Source organism: Ammospiza nelsoni, chromosome 3, assembly GCF_027579445.1.
Source record: "Ammospiza nelsoni isolate bAmmNel1 chromosome 3, bAmmNel1.pri, whole genome shotgun sequence".
Classification (NCBI taxonomy): domain Eukaryota; kingdom Metazoa; phylum Chordata; class Aves; order Passeriformes; family Passerellidae; genus Ammospiza; species Ammospiza nelsoni.
This window is the reverse complement of record NC_080635.1, coordinates 19,762,253-19,776,445: the sequence shown is the minus strand read 5'-3', so window position 1 is coordinate 19,776,445 and position 14,193 is coordinate 19,762,253. Positions and strand designations below refer to the sequence as shown.

The 14,193-nt window shown below is 39.2% G+C and overlaps 1 protein-coding gene across 3 annotated transcripts in view; it reads right to left on the bottom strand.

The window, feature by feature from the left end:
- Positions 1-7: 7 nt before the first annotated feature.
- The window catches only part of RAB3GAP2 (RAB3 GTPase activating non-catalytic protein subunit 2), a 43,243-nt gene continuing 29,057 nt past the window's right edge, over positions 8-14,193 (bottom strand). For all 3 annotated transcript variants that reach the window (XM_059468416.1, XM_059468415.1, XM_059468417.1), the window contains exons 21-35: positions 13,032-13,129; positions 12,368-12,473; positions 11,286-11,446; positions 9,307-9,523; positions 8,775-8,948; positions 8,550-8,656; positions 7,501-7,567; positions 6,802-6,872; positions 5,504-5,539; positions 4,878-4,952; positions 4,446-4,664; positions 3,258-3,347; positions 2,955-3,173; positions 2,161-2,319; positions 8-1,875 (exon numbers count right to left, since the gene is read on the bottom strand). In XM_059468416.1, coding sequence (XP_059324399.1) covers positions 1,729-1,875; positions 2,161-2,319; positions 2,955-3,173; positions 3,258-3,347; positions 4,446-4,664; positions 4,878-4,952; positions 5,504-5,539; positions 6,802-6,872; positions 7,501-7,567; positions 8,550-8,656; positions 8,775-8,948; positions 9,307-9,523; positions 11,286-11,446; positions 12,368-12,473; positions 13,032-13,129 — 1,946 coding nt within the window. In that variant the 3' untranslated portion in view covers positions 8-1,728. The remainder of the gene's footprint in view (positions 1,876-2,160; positions 2,320-2,954; positions 3,174-3,257; positions 3,348-4,445; positions 4,665-4,877; positions 4,953-5,503; positions 5,540-6,801; positions 6,873-7,500; positions 7,568-8,549; positions 8,657-8,774; positions 8,949-9,306; positions 9,524-11,285; positions 11,447-12,367; positions 12,474-13,031; positions 13,130-14,193) is intronic.

Here is a 14,193-nt window from a genome sequence, read left to right as displayed (position 1 = left end):
GACACAATGAAACTTCAAATTTTATTTAATCAATTTACACAATTCCACAGCAAAATAAACACAAAATAGCACTATATACAGAGTATTACTTACAGTACATTACAGATTTGATTGGTGTAGTGTGTCAGCTCTGACATGATACTCAGTTACAGTAAATTCCTTTGCACAGCTGTACCAGGATAGAGGAATGTAATGCAGCTAAGGAACACTCTGCTTTCCTCAGGCTCCATGATGCCCAAATCTCACCCTCACTCATTTCTGCAGAAATGTGAGGTGTTGTCAGGCAAGGTGGTCATGGCACCTGTACAATACTGCCTGTTCCATTTTTCCTTTACAGCTGTTTTAACCTCAGTTATGGAAGTCAGTAAAGAAGTACAATAGAACATTTTACTGGAATTCTGGCTGTTCTTTGCTCTGTCTGTAGGAAGTCAAATATTCACTATCAAAGCAAGAATCCTTCACCAGCTGCCTTGGAGTGCAGTGATCAGGAAGTGGGGCTGCAGAACAGACGGAGGAGGCTGTGTGGAGCAAGCCACCTGCATGGCCTTTTTGGGGGGGAAGGCAAACCCTTTGATAACAGCAGCACATACTTCAGAAAGATAAGACTCAATTCCAAATTCTGCCTCTAGCAAGGCAGAATAGTCCACATGTTTCTTACATGTAATGCAAGAAGAGCAGGTTACAGGATGGAGCTGGTAATTTCAGCTGACAAAGACAAATAGTTTACACCAATTTCATTTTTCTCTCCTGGCTTCCTTCAGACAAGTAGTGAACAGGAGTCACCAATGGCAGATAACCATGTTCAACACCATTCCAATCGTGAAAATACTCACTACAGGATTCCCTGTAGGTACCATCAATAAAGTGTGGGTTTTAAGGCTAAAGTACTCAGTACTATCAATCTTCAGAGAAGTTAGATCAACTTTCTAAGCATTTTTGACTACAAGTTAACATGTACAGAGATTTATAGCATACTACATCTCCTACAGTGATAAGATGAAGGAAAAATCTTACAGTAAGACATTCCTTGACCTACTTAAACTCAGCAGAGCTTAATAATAATGGAGAGGGATGTAAATCCAGTTGTAACTGAAGCCCAATGCCCCAAAGACAGCATGGGGAGAGCTGGACTAGAAGTCCATACTCATACGTCTGGAGAGTTGGGTTCTCCTTCCCAGGCTGCTCTCCCTTTTGCCTAAGGCCCCAGCACATCTCATCCTACATCAAGTGCAGTTGTCATTGTCACATAATGCAGTTACAAGGCATGAGCCCAACACCAACTCGAGCTTCTGAAAAAGCAGTATTGGCTTTACATGGTAACTTAGAGACTGAGGTTCTTCTTGGGTCTAATTCTAAAGTTGCTTTTGGAAAACAAATCATACATGGAACACTGAAAGTGCAGCAGTTACTGCCAACATGAAATACAGAATTTCACAAGATGTGACTGTTTTGTGAGAGTAAAACTGCTGTCAAATATACCCAATTCAAACAACTGCATAAAGCGCTCAAGTCAGAAATAAATAACAAAGCAGTTCAGATACTGACAAGTGTACTAGAAACTAAACATATTCTTACTAGTGCAAAATTTAAAATATACTCCAATTTAAAATTACCTTCTGAAATTCTGGGATGGGGAGCATTGTTCTTTTTGTTGCTTAACCAGAGCCCTGTGGAATTTCTTCCATGACGTTCAGCTCTGCGTAGGAGCGTGCCCCGCTCTGCCAGCGCTCAGGCAGGAATGGCCTCGACGGCCTCGATGAGGTTGAGGGCCAGGCTGTACTGCCCGTGGTTCTCGGGCAGGTGCTCGATCACCTTGCTCACCAGCCTGGCTGTCGTCGCAATTGGCACTTCCACGTTCTGGATTTCCTGGGGGTCCTGTGGGAAACAACAAACCCAGCATCTCAGTCATGTCACAGCTAAGCCCTCCAGAACCTTTATAACACTGATTGCTAATGTTTATAAACACAATCAAGCTGATGCTTTGACCCATGAAACTGCTCTACCCTCTATGACACAGAACTACCATGAAGAAAAATGGAGGGAAAACAGGAAAACATCCTATTTCCATGAGTAAGAAAGGGCCACTCAGATGTAATCTCTGGCTCAGTGAACAGAAACCTCAGAAAATCAACTTGTTTTCCAAACTGGAGCTTCACTTACCATAGCTTTGAGCCAAGTGCTCAGTGTTGGAGGAAGCCTGGAGAGGAGTTCCATGCCATCCTTGATCTGTCCATGGAGCAGAGCAAAGGCCAGCCTCTGGCCAGCCAGCATGAGCAGCTGGGATGCCAACACTTCTTTGTCAGCAACCTGCAGGAAGGCCTGCAAACAGAGAAAAGGAAGGGACTAGAAACGGACTCAGTGTGACAGCTCACTTAGCTGGAGGCCTGAACAGCTGTAACAAAAGAAAGTTCTTGATACTAAAAGGACAAATAGTCTTTGAGACTGCTTCTTGTGTTATGTGTTACTGTTACAAAGCACAAGATTAGGAGCTCCAGAGCAGCACAACATAGAGAATTACTCTGTACTGTACAGAGATTAGCAGGAGCACAAAATGTCTTACAGTCCAGCAACATAATCCCCCCCTCAAGGAAGGGAAAGGGTCTTTTGTCCTTTTTTGTTTTTTTCCTTTCTATCCTAAAAGACATTACAGGCCAAAGAAGGCAATTCCTGAAATTATCAAATATAATAAAATTAAAAGGTCATGCTAATTATACCAGTAGTGTAACTCCCTGTCATTTCCACTAGTTGCATTACACAGACTCTTGCTGGGAAAAATGGAAAAATAAAGAAATTATTAGTCCTGAAAAAGTACTTTTATAGTCTCTGACTTTTCAGCCTGGGAATTTTTTGAGCTTGATACATCTTGCCAAACCCTTCCAGGCATCTTAAGTAAGTGAAAAGTAATTTTAGCAGAATACACGACAGTGTTGTAAAATGTTAAAAGCTGTTCTTACCTCTTCACCAAGATGATCCATCCCATAACTGTACAGTTCACAGACATAATGCCTTCTGACCAAATCCTCAGAGATCTGAAGATACTGAGCCAGGTCCGCAGCCACAGTTGGCCAATTCTTCCCCTTCTCAAAAGGAAAATAATCCTCTTCTGAGACTTCTCTGTCCTTCTGTGACGAACACAGCATTTGAACCGCTGCACTCACAACTTTGAGCAAGAACTTTGAAGCAAAAATCACAGGTTACCTCAGGAGTGTCTGTAACTTCAGAAGTTTAAGAGCTTTCAGTACAGGACTTGCGCCTACCTGCTGTCGTATGGATAACACGTTTGGATCCATATCCCCGCTGGGTAGCAGCTGAATTGATGTTAGGTCCTTGAAAAATGCATTTCTGCCCTAAAATTGAGAACCAAAGACAAGTTTCAGGCAATACAACAAATCCACTCTGATCCAATACTAAACAGCCCACTTATTTCTCAAATTTATTTTGTGCTGCATCTACTCAAAGAGCAAATTGAGACCTCGAGTAAGTGAGGACAAAAAAAGAATGACTAATTGTAATAGTTGTATGTAGAAGAATGGAGACACAGGAATAGGATCTGATTTTACTGAAGCCATAATATGCCATAATATGCACTCTTAAATGACAAAAGGTAGTATAATGTTTTCTGCTAACAGATAAACAAAAAAAATACAAAACCAATGGAATTGGACCTGTGGTAAAATGCCAAAATCAGACTCAAATGCTTGATGAGAACTTGCAGACAAGAGCCTACATCAAAAGGAAGGTAATATTCTGCATTTATAAATTTCCAGTAAATCATTTAGGAAAAAAACTGAAATAGTGTTACAGCACAAAATTATTTTCTCCACAGTAGGAATTAAACCACAGTCTACACCAGTACTTTGTGTTTAAATTCTCTTAAAATCAAAGTGTGGTTATGATGGGAGGAGGAAAGCTCATTTTCTGGTATCAGGATCAAGCTCTGATTGTAACATACTGCATTTTAAATGCAGTGACTTTTCAAAGTGGTTTGTATGGGTTAAATGAAAAATTATTCATTCTTTTTGAGTTGCTGGGAATTCTGCAATAATCATGAGCAATAAATGGATGCAACAGTGGCACTAGCAACATTTTTGACCTCTAAATACTTATGTTTCCACTGGCTTGGCACTTCTCAAAGCAAACAGAAAACCCTGTCATCCACTGACCATGCAGTATTTTCGGCCAGCTAATAATTAAAGAGCTGTAACAAAAGAAAGTTCTTGCAGCTGAGGTCACTACAAATCTTTTATTCATAAGGAAGCTCACCAAGTTTGAGTCTCTGCCTGAATTGTGGTGACAATTTCATCAATGCACCACCGTGGACTAAAGGCTTTCATAAAATCATGCAGGAACTGTCTAAAGTGCGAAAGCCAGCAAATATCCCAGATCCCAAGAAGAAGGGAGTATTAATTAAGGCAGTAGTTCATTATCTCCTTTCTAAGCTCTACCTTGCTGTCAAACAGTGACAGTGGCTTCACACCCTTGAGGGAGAGCCTCATGATGGCGCAGAGGATGGTGCAGAGCACGAACTGGTGCTCCACCAGCGGGTAGTGGATGCGCTTCTGCTCCAGGGCCAGCTCCACGATGGACACCGGGCCCTCCACCGACACCCAGGCGTCCTCAGTGTCCAGCACAGGGGCCTGCATCTCATCACTGCTCACGTCTGCCTGCAAGCAACACACCACAGCAGTCACACACTAAACCTCCTACACTGGCATGCTCTGCAGTGAAATTGAAAAAAAACCTTCATGTTGTTTAGAATATCATTAACATTTGTCTGAACTGAACAGGACAGAAATTAGTATAACCACGGTCTTCAAAAATAGATTTTATTTTAACCCATCCATTCCTTACTTTCAATGGGAAAAATAAAAATTTACCTCTAGCAAAGTTTGCAGAAGTTCTGAACAGCAGCCAAGAAAAGCTGTCATTGCTGTGTCACTCATCCCTACATCCTGGTAACAAACAGTAAGATTTAAATTGTATCAGCTGGAATTGAAACAGGCTTTCATTAGCTCTTTATGTCTGAGAAGACAGCTGTTGACATAAAATACATGGTTCAGCTCAGTTTCATAACCTGTTACATTTAAATGTAAACAAATACTTACTGAAGTACAACAAAGAACTAACAGGAGAATTTGGAATAAAGTAAATGTAGCCATTTACAACACTGTATCTCAAATGAAGACTGAATCAAGTAATGCCACCTAATAAATTTAATTTTCTGATCATAGCAGTTGTCTTCCAAAGAAATTTTAGCTAATGATTTTATGCATGAAAAGTAACAGTAATTTGTCATCTTATAGTCTCAGGCCTATCCTCTACAGTTCTAATCTGCTTTTTCAGATAAAAATTAATTTATACCACTTAAAATTTGTAACATTTTCTCTAGGGCTACATTTTCAATTTTTTTTTTTAAACTTTCAAAAATAAATGACAAACCAGTATTAAATTTAAGGCATGTCTAATTAATTCTTCCCACTCAGAAAAGAGTAGTATTACTTGCCCGTCTGCATAATCTGTCCTTTGGAGCTTTTCCAACCTGTTTTTCCAAAAAAAGAAAAAAAGGTAAATTGTGTCACAACTAATTTTTCATTATGATATCTGTTACCCACATTTTAACCTTTTATTACAGCTACATGATGCAGCTCATTGCATATCTTGTTTTCAACAAAAGACTTGATACAAATTGTAAAGGAATGAACACCTTTGATGCCCATATTTAGTTCATCCTTCTTAAAACCGAGGATTAGAAATAAGGTCCTCATTCAAATCTCAGGCACAGCTAAGAAGCTCCCAGTGATTTCTAGAATGCAGAACTAAAGCTGTAACACCAAGCATGATATTAGGAAGAAACCAGTCAGTTAATAAAAACCTTTCTCTCCTCTCCTGCAGGTGCTAACTCAAGTAGAAGAGTTACGGTGAAGGATTTGCCTAAATGCATGCAGGAAAACTGGAAAAGGGTTTTTGCAGAAGCAACACCTCCTACAACTGTACACAACCGAGCCTATTTGCTAGAAGGAATGGGGAAGAGGATATTCTCCAGTTCTTAGCTAAACAAAAAGCAAAGGCAGCAAAGGAGAGGAGCAAAGGAGAAGGAAGAAAAGACAGGAGAGCAAATTGTTGCAGGTTTTGTGTTGGAGTTTTATTCTTTAAGTCACTATCCACTTATTAGGAGCACTCTTCCTAAACTGTCTTCCAGTAAACAGCCCCACTGCATAGTTATAAAGCATGAAAAAACCTGAAGCTTAGCAGGGACAAAAGACCACTTAAATTCAAAGCAGAGGGGCTACACACTAGAACAAAAGCTAATTTACAATAGTAGCAATAGTTAAAAGTGCTCAACAACATCCACAAAATCTTCTGTATTTTGCAGAAGAGCTCATGTATATGAAATCTGGACTTGTGGTAGATCCTTGGTAACAGGCACTTTAATATATTTATTGTTTTCTAACAAAATGTTACATATGCACACATAGATAATTTCAAACTGTTTCACAAATATTTCTTATTTAGTAAATACAAGCTAAAAAACTGCACTTCAGTCTTCAGAACACATCACCCAGGGCTGATCAGCTGCCTCTAGTTAATCTTCCAACAGATTTGATATTTTAAAATATGCATTTCATCATCACTTCCAAAAGTTAGCTATATAATAAGCCAAATAAACAGTGGTGATTTGTATAGTTAAATCAAAGATATTCCAAATACTTTTTAAAACAAAACACCAAAATGAAATTGTTTATACATACTGGGTTTACTTTTCAGTTAGTAACAAAAACAGTCTCAAGACACTGTACTCACCTTGTCCATCAGATATGTGGCAGAGGAAAGTCTTTTTACTATGAATGTATTCCACATCATCAGAGCAATACCTAGAACAATCACACTTGTAAACTCCAGGTGAAAAGAAAAGGGATCTTATAAGATGGTGAACAAAACAAGAAGGAATTGTGAATTATCCTCACTGCTTTATACTTGAAGTTTAGATTTCTCAGGAGACTACACTGGTGATCAAATACAGTCATAAGTGCAATTAATAACTTGTTTAAAATATTTTATTATGCAGACTGGGTTAAACATTTTAAGTACACATCAAAAGGGCATCTTATTTGCATACATAAATAGCCTACAAAAAGAAAATGGTCATCACCTTCATTGAAACAGGGTATCAAGAACTGCATGAAAAGTAATTGACTGCAACTGATGTTCCACTATTTAAATACAGGCAAAAATTCATTTCAGAGCAATTTTATTTTAAAATGCTTTTAGTTGAACACATCAACTTTATCTAATTAACTTATTTTCACAATTGTGATGGAAACTCAATTTCACCATGGAAGAGAGAAGTGTGGATGTCAGCAGAAAGTTTTGGGGTGGTTTGGTGGTTTTAAGACAAAATGGCCATCAATATTAGGAACAGCATTAATTTACTTTAGTCAAACATCCAATCTATTTTACAATTTCATCAAAGATAATTTTTACTAAGAGCATTGTACTTACCATGCTGAATGTGAGCATTAATGATGCATCTTAGATGATCTATAGACCTATTGAGAAAACATGCTTCCTTATGGAAAAAAATAAATGACAGTACAAGTTAATACATTATTCAAAACTTGCTTTAAATGTAAATTACTAATTCTTAAAGGGCCCAGGTAGATTATCTTAAAGCTTTTACTTTGACAGTTATAAAACTAGTAAGTTATTCCGCTGTTGCAATCTCCTCTACCAGTATCTGACAAACACGTGTGCATGGCAAAGTTTGTTTCAGTCATCATGAAGCCAACTGTAATTTCAGGGGTTTTTTAGTGTAAGTACTGCTAACATACTCTTTGCTGAAAGGCACCTCCACTGGCTACAATAATTTTTCAAATACAAAATCCATTTCTGATAGAAAGAGTAATTTTTACTCAATTTTGCTATGATGGAGTAAGTTTTTAACAAGTCTCTGACAAACCTTCTACTCTACATAAAGTGATGTGGCACAGCTCTAAGGAGTTCTAATTTAACTTTTAACATCATCTGAACTTAGCACAACATTTTCCCTTACAGAAACTATAGGACAGAGAGGAAAAAAAGGAAATTTTTTATTTTCTTTCTTATGACAACTGCCAGCAGTAGCCAGGGAATCTGAGAATATGCAAGAAATCCCTCCTTCTTCCCACAACAGAATGGGTTCTAGTCTAAAATATTTAGTATTCTGTGACTTGTTTAAGCAGATTTAGAACAGAGAAAAAGATGCCTGTTTTGGATACTGTTTTGTATCTGCAGTACAAACAGCCAAAAGCCTTTTTCAAACTGAACCCAGTTCCCAGACTCCCAGTATTGAGAATCTGATAGCCTAGAAATGTACTGTGACATGCCATTCAGCCTCAGGACATACTCTCATTTTCTCAATTCAATTTCCACTTGCCACAGAAAAATTGCACCTAATAACTGCTTTCAAAGTCAGTCTTATTAATTGATGTTTTGCTGAGCTACCAGAAACGTGAAGCTCCTTCTATTGAGTTGGTCCTAACCATTATTCCCTGCAAAAGACACTTTCTTACCTCTGGGTCCTTATTCCACTGCACTATACATTCCCAAGAGCAATGTGCATGGAGTACATCCACTTCAAGACTACATGGAAATTGCTGATATGCTACTTGCAGCAGCTCTAGAAAAACAATATCTGAAGTTAGAAGACAGACCCCTTCTCACTGAAATTTCTGCTACTTCACAACAATAGTCTCTGCAGACTTTTATAATTTAAAAAATTCACATTATTTTCTTACCTAGGATTCTTTCCAAGCCTGTAGCTGCTTCTGGTTCCTCAAGAAAGAGATTATTATGCATTTCTACAGATTCTTCAGTACTATCTGTGGTGCTTTTGTACTGGGCCACATTCAGTATAATCGGACTGAAGCCTTGCCTAAAAACCCATTTTGCTACAGTGTCAGCAATCCCTCCTGTTGATGTTGAAAAGAAAAGTAAGAGGTAGAGTCAATGTATTGCAGATTATTTATGGTTCACAATCTAAGGACAAGAGACAATATAGGGTTTTTAACTACCTTTAATTACATTCAGGTAAATCTACCAATTAAAAATTTGCTAACCTACTGATCAGAAAGTTACAATGCAGTCTTTACAGTAATAGCTTTTAACAATTTTAATGCACTGTTCTACATGATTTGCATTGCTTTTTAAATTAAGAATGGTATCCAGCAAAACAATTTCCAGTGCAGACAACATAATTAAATATATAAGGATGGCTCAAAAGTATATTAGAAAGAAAATCAACAATCTCTCCAAGAAAAACTAATGTACCTTTTCCAGCCTCAAGCAGTTTCTTAACAGACAGTCTGCCCAAAGGCTCAGTCTGGAGTGATGAAACTCTTTTTGTCCTTTTGGTCACTTTGCTGTGCAGTAGTGTTTGAAGTATCAGGCAATCCTCTAACTGTTTCAGCAGAAGTTTCCAATATTCAGTATCAAGGGAGAGTGCTTCCCAGGATTCTGTGTCTGAACCTACAATTATTTGCGAAAACTAACAAAAGATATGAATTGCTTTAGGTCTGTTCATTTTAAAGCACCACAATTTTGTTCATAAAAAATGTATAGCATTAAAATTCAAAACTATATCCCAAGAGCTAATGCATTTTAAAGAATAATTTACTTCAAAGTATGCATTAACTATTTTGCAAAGATCAATTAACATCCCTCACTGCTCACAAGTTACACATATCCTTCAATAAAAGCCTAAAGGAAATAAAAGGAACTGAAGGATTATCTTACAGTCCCATTTTTAAGTTCATATTCAGCTGAAAAGTGGGTTAGAATACCTTAAAATATTTAATTTTAAATCCTCCACAATACACATCTTCCCCAAATATATGATGAATCCATCTACATTTCCATTTCCTATCATATTAAAAAATATAGATCATATACTCAGAAATACTGGATCACACCACATAGCAGTTCTGTGCACTATTTTGTTAATTCCCATATCCATCAGCAAATGCTTTGCCAGGAAACCCGAGAATCTTTCCAGATTGGTAGGGGAAAAGGGGCGGGTAAGATACATGGATTTGTGGAAAGGAAATCCTGAAGGAAATCAATCTGTCACCTTTTCCTTTTAAAGCAGAACACAAGAAAAAGGGACAAAGGTATATAGGTAAAGGATAATATGTTGCAACATATCAACATCTCTATTTCGCAACACTGACAATTTTGATAAACAGAATTGCAATAGTTGAGGTGAATGTGCAAAAATACTGAATCACTTCCTGTTCTCTAGTTAAAATTTGTAAGGCAGACACAATTAGGGGGCTGGTGCATCTCTCCTATGAAGACAGGCTGAAAGAGTTGGGATTGCTCAGCCAGGAAGAGAAAAGGCTCCAGGGTGCCCTTACTGCAGCCTTTCCCTACCTAAAAGGGGTCTACAGGAAAGGGACTTTTACAAGGGCAGGTAGTGACAGGACAAGAGGGAATAGCTTTAAAGACAAATAAGGAGGTTTCGATTGGCTATTAGGAAGAAATTCTTTACTGTGAGGGTGGTAGGCACAGGTTGCCCAGGGAAGCTGTGGATGCCCCTTCCCTAGAGTGTTCAAGGCCAGGATAATGATGCTCTTGAGCAACCTGGCCTAGTGGGAGGTGTATCTGCTCAGGGCAGCAGGGACTGACATCAGATCATCTTTAAAGTGCCTTCCAAGCCAAACCATGCTCTGGCTCTATTTACAAGACTGAACACCACCTACATCCCACCTACTCTAATTCAGACACATCTGCTGGTGCTATTTGGAAATGGAATAATGTTTTCCATGTTGAATTGAAATGCTGTATGCAGTTTCACAGCCTTAATCTCAACTTGGTAAAGGTATTTAGTGCCAAGAAAACCAAGCATCCATCATGTTAAGGGACAGTAACATAGGTACTACAGAAATTCAACGGCTTAAAAAAAAAAATCAGCTATGTTAAAACAGGTTGACCATCCAAAGTTCAGCAGACTTCTCACATTTATGTGAAAAGTGTGCAGGCTTTAAGTTCATCAACATCATTTGCTATTGAGAGACAAACTCAATGTACAGTTTCTGTATTTAAATAAGTTTACTAAATTATCCTGACATATCATTAATTCATCTCAGCATAATGTTCTTCAAATATGATGGAAATTTTCAGGCTTGCAGGGCATCAGGGCTGTGCCCAGGTTGGAATGAAGGCAGATGCTGAGGATGTTACTGTTACCAGGACAGCTGCAGGGAAGCCATACAGAAGCAGCAGAGAAGGAGAGGTGTGAGATGAGTTACCTTTCTCTCAGTGACGCTGTCGATGACCTGCGCGGTCACAGCGTGTCCCACGTGGGCGGAGAGCAGGGCAGCCGCGCTGCTCTCGGATTGCACGCAGGCCGAGCGCATCTGCTGCCACCAGGGGGACACCGACTGCGTGTCCCACGACTCGTCTATGGCGACTGCAGGCAAAGGGAGAGCGGCAAACTCAGCTGGGTCACCGAGCAGGGGGGACCAACCCCGGAACCAGCGCTTGTGAGCACAGCTTGCCCACCAAGAGCAATCTCTGATTACTCTCCGTGATCATTTTCCAGATGTTTAGCACACGGGTTCTTGGATTGCAACTCAAGTTTAAAATAGAAGGTGAATTATTCATTCTCAAAACTCATTTGTAGCAAACAGACAATAGATCTGAATCACTAGGTAGCAAACCTGCTGCATGCTTGAAAGATCTAAGGGATGTTACACTTCACAATGCAGACAAATTCATTTGTGATTTCAAGATGCCACACATACTCAATGCACTCAAGCTGTCTCCCTGCAGGCTGCCTTGTGTTCAGCAGCATTGATTTACTCAGACAGCAGCAGTGGCTTGTTCATGCTTCCTGTTTCAGGCTGATAATGCTGCTCTATGGAGAAGTAGACAATAAGGGCACCTGGCACAGATTTATCCATAGCAGCTCTATGTGAGGTAGGAAAATCAGCATTTATTCATATGTACAACATATGTACAACCTACTCCAAATTATGGCAAACTGACTTTATAGAGTACTCAAGTTACAAATGCTGCTAAAGAACCAGTAAAGCAAAGGATGTCTGAGAGCCAGTCAGTACAAATTAAAGAGATGGGACTAAACATTCAAAAAATGTTAGGAAAGCGAGCTGGACAGCCACATTCTGGTGCCAAATAGGAGTTGTGCCAACTTAGTGTAGAGTGAGAGTGAAAACATGGCATGATTAGTTAGTCCATGAACATGCAGCATTAAGTTTTGCTGCATAATTTGGGGGGGGGGGGGGGGGAAGTGATAATAGACTCTAGCTAGAGTAGCAAAATTCTAATAATAACAACACTTGCCTTTGAGTATTTTAAACACACATCTCACCTTTCATTTTGCTCAGAAGTGACAGCATAGTGTGAAGGCAACTGACAGAATCTGGTTTGTCTAGAATATCTTTTTCCTTGGAAAGCCATAAATTGAGAAGGAGTGACTGTAAAAAAAGAGAATATGGAATTGAAGCAGTAAAATGAAACTCTAATATTGCAACACACCTAATGCAAACAGTTTCTCAAACTAGTTTTATGCCACAAAGTAAAAATGTTATATTCAGGAACCATTATATTAACATTACAAGTTAAAAATATACAGCACAATGCACTCTGTGACAGATCTTGAAATTAAATAATACAATCAGTACATTTAATTAGGAAGATATTCTTGAAAATACTCCCTTTTGAAAGCTCAACTTGGCAAACATTACAAGTTCATATTATAGTTGAAAATTATGAACACTTGTAGTCCTTAATGAATATTTTAGACATTCCTACTAGAACACCCACATTTTCTACTAGAATATTTTCTTTTTTTTCTTTGATATCGTTTAACTGGGAAATGTAAATATGAGCAACTACAGAACTGAATATGGGGTTATTTAAACACAGCCTAAATATAGCAGTAATCCAAAATTCAACATGCAGAAATTTTCCTTTCAATGTTTTGTTTTCAAAATACTAAATCAAAGTTTTAAAGCATGTAATAAACACCTTACCAACAAGGTTTGTGGGCTAAAACCTGCTGATTCCAGTGCATGGCATATTTCCTCTGTGGAACTCTCCCCACACAAACACTTCCAGAAGAAAAAGCTGCCTAAAGCAAGAATTAGTTCACATTATGAACATTATCTAAAAACACAATCCCTCTCCTTACACTTAGACAAAAGGCAGTCTATTGATCAGGTCCCAGTGAGTGCAATACAAAAAACCAGGTTACATTTGGGATCACCTGGTGCTCACCTGCCTGCCAGTTTAAACCACAACAATCTTTTCTGATGCCCAACAAGGGACACAGAGGGTTGAGATAAAGACAGATCTGACCAGAGCATGTCAAAACAAACTTGTCATAAGCATTGATTAGATTACTTTAATAGTCAGTGGTCACAATACTGACAGATTTGCTGCCAGAGCAGTGTGAAGTGTAAACTGCTGTAAATATTCTCTGTTGTGCTCCATCACCCCTGGGGTCTTGGTTTGGGTTATCAGGTACTGTTGGCTCATGGCACGATAAGATCTCTGTCGTGACACTGAGCTGCCTTCGGGCACCGGCCCTGGCCCTCGGGCGCCGTGCAGTGGGAACGATTCGCAATTACACCTTTGCTCCTCCATGGGCCCATCCAGAGGGAAATGCCTTCCTCCACCTCCCCCTTCTCCACCCTTCTGCTCAACACTGCTCGGTATAGTCAGAGAGAAGAGAAGGCCTCTGGATCTGATGGCAAAGTGATTTGTACTGTGGCTGAGCTACAGAAACAACCTGACACCAATCACTGACACAAGAAGAAATACTGGAAGTGAAAGTGAGCTCACTCAGTAGGAGGAACAGGAGAAGGAGGTGGATGAGGCAGGCTACTCCAAAGTAGGGCCAGCATGAGAGCAATAGAATGAGATGTTCACTACTCAGGTAGAAAGAAGAGGAAGAATTTCTAAATAAGGCAGTAATCAAAAAATATCTATCCCTGAGGGAGCTGCAAGATATCCGTGCAGATTTCAGCCAAAATCCAGGTGAGTAGGCTGTCATTCAGCTGTTCTTATGTTGGGATAACAGGGCCAGTAGCCTGAAATGAGAGGGTAAGGAAGCCAAAGAGCTGGGATCTCTTTCTAGAGAAGAGGGCATTGACAACAGAACTGGAAAAGGGGCACGAATCCTCAGCCTCTAGA